Source organism: Nelumbo lutea, chromosome 1, assembly GCF_056320005.1.
Source record: "Nelumbo lutea isolate HS-2025 chromosome 1, American lotus-T2T, whole genome shotgun sequence".
Lineage (NCBI taxonomy): Eukaryota > Viridiplantae > Streptophyta > Magnoliopsida > Proteales > Nelumbonaceae > Nelumbo > Nelumbo lutea.
In genome coordinates, this window is record NC_142684.1 from 109,198,079 (window position 1) to 109,204,578 (window position 6,500).

The window sequence follows — 6,500 nt, forward strand, 5'->3', positions numbered from 1 at the left end:
CATATTAAAATCGAGAGAGAAAGGTAAATTAAATACTGTCTATCTATATATTAAAATCGAAAGAGAAAGGTCAATTAGACACTTTACCCCTTTTTGATTTCAGTTGATTATCAGTGAGAGAGTCTCAGCTTTCACGCATTTAATTCTTGGAAATTGAAAGTGAAGGCGGAACTCTTATTGTTGATTGTCTAATTTTCTTTGTTTTTTATTTGAATGAAATAAAAAAAAAAAAGAAACCCTAATCCGTATTTTTTATTTATTTTAAAATTTTAGCATACATGAAAAACGTTTGAAACGTATATTATTCTAACTTGCACATGTAAAATTTTAAGAGAGTGCAAAATCCGGACTCACGATTGGGTGGGTTCACGTAGACGTTGCTTTCTGTGTGTAGGAAAGATCTACATGTTCGTGGGAAAAACAAAAGAAAATATGATAGGAAGAATCTGAGAAGAAAGATGTCAATCAGTCGATTCAATAAACCAAGTTAATTTGTTCAGATTCCGGGAAACTCCCTGGGCACTGGGCAGTGCCAAAATCTGGCAAAACGCAGTAACAGGCAGAGGAAAAAGAGAGAATTCCATTTCGATGTCCATTCCTCTCACATCAGATCAGGGAAACCATCAAAGATGTTTCAACTAGTCAATAACCCAGTGGATGCGAGTATGCGACTCAATAGATGAGAATACGAAAACAACAAATTGACAAAGAGAAGACCCATTTCCAGCTGAATTGTATACTTGCTCTGTTCATTAATTATTCCCCATTAGTACTTGTATACTTGCTCTGTTCTTTTACTCCGCTATCTTTTCCCTTTTTTTTTTACCAAAAATGAAAAAAAGTGTATTAAAATCCAAGAGAAGTAACCAATTATATATAATAATTTGCTTGTCGAGCTGTTTATCTGATCATTTAAATGAATTAATTAATGAACAAATAAATGAATTAATGGAATCAATACAGTTACAGGCTTACAGTATACCATATGCCATATCCCTCTCTCCAACATATACATTTTCAAGTATGAGATTATTCTGTATTACTATTTGTTGCTTGTAATAGTAGTAATAAAATAATAAAGGGATTATCCATGATCCTAGATGGTCCCGCTGAATCTCAAACCAGCGTGGAACAGGACGAAGTGGAAGGATCAAATAAGGCCGGGAGCAAATATTTCCTGGCGTTTGAACCATGCGCGTTATAGCTCCCACCAGTGGTAGAATCCACCAAGAGCTCCCCTGCGTAACCCGGATATGCCCCCTTGGCGAACACGCCGGGGCAAGCCGAGGCAGCCTCGAGAGGGGCATCCGGCGATCCCTGGAAGTAACCATTGCCAAAGGGGTTGGTCACTGTTCCAGCCAAGAGAGCAGCCAGGTTGGTCACCATACCGTCCAGACCCACGTCGTTGTTTGGTGCGACCAAGGGCGGGGTCTGGGGTCCGTAGATGGGCTGGTGGAATGGCCATGCACATTTACCGGGGCACTGTATCTCCGAGTTGCCCACCCAGATGTACACAAACGTACTGTTTCCATTTCCCCCCCGTGTCCCGTTTGATGATGAGCTAACAGAAGAACCGTGAGTCCCGCACCTCCTCGAGCAGAAGCCTTCAACGGCCACATCGGAAGCTGTCAACACGACGTTGATGGCATTCTTTTTGTTTCCCCTCTCGGCCAATTGAACGATTTGGTTGCTGGTGAGATATTTCCCAACAGAGTACTTCTTGTCCAGGAGCTGCTTACCCATCTGGAGGATGAGCGAAGGGTGGTGCTTCTTAGAGGTGTTATTATGGTAGTACTTCTCGGTGGTTTTCCACCAGGTGACAACGGAAGGTTCGATCTGGGGGGTCTTTTTTAAAGCTGATGAAGAAGTGGTGGAACCGGAAAGAGAGGAGAGGAAATCAGAGATGATGGCACGCTGGGAGGGCTTGAAATTGCCATACCAAATTAGAGAAATGAAGAATTTTCCGGATAGAAGGGGACCATTGTGGTATTCTAAGTGCAGAGGCTGCTCTGATACCAGCTCATTGAGTCGCCTTGCTGCGGAGGAGATATGGTGCAGGGAGATGACCAACAATAGTTTGAAGAGAAGCTTGGTTGAAAGTGAACAAGCCATATTAATTAATTTGTGGCTTTCTAGTGTAGTGGGCTGTATGTCTACACACCAGAAAAGAAGAGGAGATGGGTCTTGTCTTAGACAGGTAGTGATCGAGTGCTGTGGAGAATGGATTAGGTGATTGGGGGGTTTATATAGCGGGAACAGAAGAGTAATTTTATAATTTTATTGGTTGCTATGATCAATAACTCTTGAAAGTTAAGAGAGGAAAAAAAAAAAAAAAGCGATGAGCGGTGAGTGAACTGGAAATGGAAGATTTAAGCTAGAGGCGTGTCCAAGTGCCCCCCGTGGCGCAACAACGCGTTTGCTTATGTGTGCAAGGTTTAGTTAGAGTTTCGTCGCTGACCTGGCTTGTCCATTGACAGCTAATTGGTTGCCCCTTATGAATTCTCAAATTTCTCAGCAAGGCACTTGACAAGTTAAAGTCTAAAAGAGTGGATAAGGTGCAAAGGATTCAGCAAGGTGGACGCTGCATCTAATTTTGGATCAAATCACTATAGCTTTATTAATTACTTAGGGACTTGGGTAGCTTTTACTTTTTAGAGAGTTCCAAAGGAAGTCTGATTTCCAAATCTTAACATCTTCAACTTGTATATAGCATCGATGTTGAGAATGATTTTTTACTCTTACAAGTTTAATTGTATCTGAAAATTTGATAGTTTATTTAAGGGTCCGTTTTGTTTATGTCGAAACCGGAATCAGAGAGGTCTATCCCCTATCTGTTTGTTTTACATCGAAATTTTTTTAGAACCAACAAACTTTACTAGAGGTGGAGGGCGGCCACCTCAAATTTTATTAATCATTATTAGATGGAAAAGCAGAATATACCCAATACAAAAAGCACTCATCATTACCCTCTCATAACCTATCACAATTGTTTTAGACCAGAATGAGAATCAGAATCCGAATCAATTGGAATGAGGATGAGGGAATAGTCATTTATTCAAATGGGGAACTAGGAAGGAATCCACTCAACAATTGGAGTCATTCTGACTTTGAATCCAAAATCCTACTCCCACTATGAAATCAAACGAGCAATTCATGTTATTTGTGGGAATCACACAAAAAGTCATTCTAAATCTTCTTTCTGCACAATAAAAAAATATGCCAAAAAATGCATCCGACTGTTCTATAGGCCGATTCCCATCTCGGGGATCCTGTTCTCACCACCGCAGCCCCCCACATCACGAATCTTAACAACAACCTCAATTACAGACCATCATCGACCCTACCCAATTCCAAGTGATGCAACAGAAAGTTGACTAGATCTTGGCGATGATGCAGACATTGGGATCTACAGCACAACCTCCTTAGAGCGTCCCCCCTCCTGCCCTACCGTTTACCGTGGCCGATCCTTTCTCTAAGGACCCCAAAAAGCATCGATTGGACAAGGATAGGATGCAGTCTGACCAAGAAAGGCAACATTCATCAGGAAGGTTAGACTCCTCAGCCTAATCCCGTGAACGCAATGACTGCATCAAGACACACCGTTCTGCTCGAGTTTCGGCGAAAGAAAGGCTCGGAAAAAGGATGCAGCAATAACCAGTCTCCATCGTAGGGTCCAACTCAGTAAAAGATCACTCGGCGATGCCCAAGAAAGAAAGGGTAACACATGCAGCCCAAGATGATAGGGACGTGGAGATCAGAGAGATTAGGTAGTGCCTGATCGAGTTGGAATGCAGCCAAGTTGAGAGAAGCACGACTCCTTCCATGGTCTGGCTCGCGAAACTCAACAACCAGCCCACCAAAGAGCTAGTCTTCACCTAGGACATCGTGGATGAGCTCCCCCCAACCGGCTGGTGAGCTCCATAGTTCGAAAAGTACGACAGATCGATAGACCCCAACGACCATGTGGAAGGCTTCAAGGCCCTGATGATGTCGCATGGTTTCTCTGAAGTTTTGATGTGCAAGGCCTTCGTTGCCACCCTCAAAGGAGTTGCTTGGACATGGTAGTATTCCCTTTAACCATGCTTCATCTCTTCTTGGGAGTAGTTGAAGAGCTAGTTTCTAGCACAATTCACAGCAAGCTAATGACACTAAAAGACTTTGGCTAGTCTCATGCAAGTGTGGCAGAGGAAGAGAGAGACTCTAAGAGAGTACTTGGCGAGGTTCAACGCTAAGGCCCTACAAGTCCACGCCCTTAACCAATTAGTAGCGGTCACAGCCGTCATGCAATACCTGCGCCCCTCCCCCTTCAGTTTCTCGATATCAAAGAAGCTTTCTCAAGACATGGACGTATTGATGAAACATGCCCAGAAGTACATCAATGCTGAGGAGGGACCTCGGCGACCGCAAGATAGAGAGGGCAGACAGAGATAGCAAGAGACAAGATCGCTGACCAGATAGAAGACCGAGGACTCCACGGCCGACCTATAGAAACTTCACGCCGCTGAATGCTCCTCGGTTAGAGATTTTTATGCAGATTCGTGACCGCAACTATGTTAGGTGTCTAGAAAAGATGAAGTTCCAAAACAAAAAAAGAAATAGAGACAAATATTGCGACTTCCATCAATACCACAACCACGAAACGAAAAATTTCCACAACTTGCGACACCACCTCAAGGACCTGATCAGGCGCGGGTACCTCGGGGGATTCATCGACACCCAGGAGGATAAACCAAAGGAGGAATTGCACCTAGAAGCCAAACCTCTAGCCATAGCTCCCCCAACTGGAGTCATCGTCGTGATCTAAGGAGGCATGGCCGCCGGAGGGGAAAGTAGCTTGGGCAATAAGGCATATGCACGGCTCCTCGAGATCGATGATAGGGAGCAGAAGAGAAGGTGGGAGGATCCGATCACCTTCATCGATGATGACCTTAGGGGGGTTCAAACACGCACGATGATGCCCTTGTGATAACAGTTGAGATAGAAAACTTCGAAGTTCGGCACATCCTGGTAGACACTTCGAGGAAGCCTTCGAACAGCTGGGCATCAGCAAGGACTGCCTCACCCTAGTCAACACTCCCCTGATGGGTTTCTGCGGAGAGTCCCTCATGCCTAAAGGAAATATCATGTTGCCTTTGCTGATCGAAGATGGCGACATTACTACAATGACAATGGTTGATTTCATCGTCGTCCGGTGCCTTTGGTCCTACAATGCCATCCTCAACCGACTAACCCTCAATGCCTTGTGAGCCTTTGTTTCCACGCTCCACCTAGCAATGAAGTTTCTGACCCCTTATGGAGTGGGAGTAGGACGTGGAGACCAGAGAGTAGCATGACAATGGTACTTGAAGGCCTGCAGAGGAAAGTGCCAAGCTATAAAGACGCTGACAATCAAGAGCATAGACCTACGGGATGAGCTAATGACTTAATGCGGCCAGCCTGTCGAAGACCTTGTACATGTGCCACTCTCTGATGAAGACCCTAAGAAGACGGTCTAGGTTGGATCCCTCTTAGAAGATCATTTCCAGGAAGAGCTTGTGCAACTACCAAAGGATAGTGTCGACGTGTTTGCCTGGTTTGCAGTAGACATGTCGGAGGTCGACCCTAAGGTCATCATGCACCCGACAACTAGAATGCCAACTTGTGCTACCGACCCATCAGAGAGAAGAAAAGAAGATTCACTGCAGAACGGTGGCAAGTGATCAACAAAGAGGTCTAGAGGCTACTCGGCGCTGGCTTTATCTGAGAAGTAAAGTACTTAGACTGGCTAGCGAATGCCGTGATGGTGAAGAAGGCCAATGGGAAGTGGAGAATCTGCATTGACTTCACTGACCTGAATAAATCCTGTCCCAAATATAGCTTCCCCCTACCGAGGATCGACCAACTCGTCGACGCAACGGTAAGGCATGAACTCCTAAGCTTCATGGATGCATTCTTAGGCTACAACCAAATCCAAATGCACCTGGACAATTAAGAGAAGACATCCTTCATCACCGACCAAGGACTTTTCTACTATATGGTTTTGCCCTTCGGCTTCAAGAACGCCGATGCTACATATTAGCGACTGGTGAATCATGTCTTCAAGGACCAGATCAGATGCAACATAAAAGACTATGTGGATGACATGTTGGTGAAGAGCAAGAAGGCCAAGCACCATCTAGTTGACCTCAAGGAAGTCTTCGACACCCTCAAGAAATATCAAATGAAGTTGAAGCCAACAAAGTATGCTTTCAGGTCGTATATGGAAAATTCTTGGTACTCATCATGGTCACGCAGAGAGGAACTGAAGCCAATCCTAAGAAGATCAAGGCCATCCTCAACATGTAGTCACCTCAGACCTACAAGGAAGTGTAGCGCCCTTAGTAGGTTCATGTCAAAGTTCGCAAACCGATGCATACCCTTCTTCAAGGTCCTCAAAACTGAGTCCTAGGTACGAGTTACTGCTCTATCTCTTGGTTGGAGATGAGGTAGTCAGCTCGGTATTGATAAAAGAGGAAGGTTGT

General features: G+C 44.5%; 1 protein-coding gene across 1 annotated transcript; it reads right to left on the reverse strand.

Moving 5' to 3' along the window:
* Positions 1-899: 899 nt before the first annotated feature.
* LOC148876721 (protein PHOSPHATE-INDUCED 1-like) lies at positions 900-2,329 on the reverse strand. The gene has a single exon (XM_088942272.1). It carries the CDS (start codon positions 2,110-2,112, stop codon positions 1,117-1,119), a length of 996 nt encoding a protein of 331 aa, XP_088798398.1. The 5' UTR covers positions 2,113-2,329; the 3' UTR covers positions 900-1,116.
* Between the last annotated feature and the right edge of the window lie 4,171 nt (positions 2,330-6,500).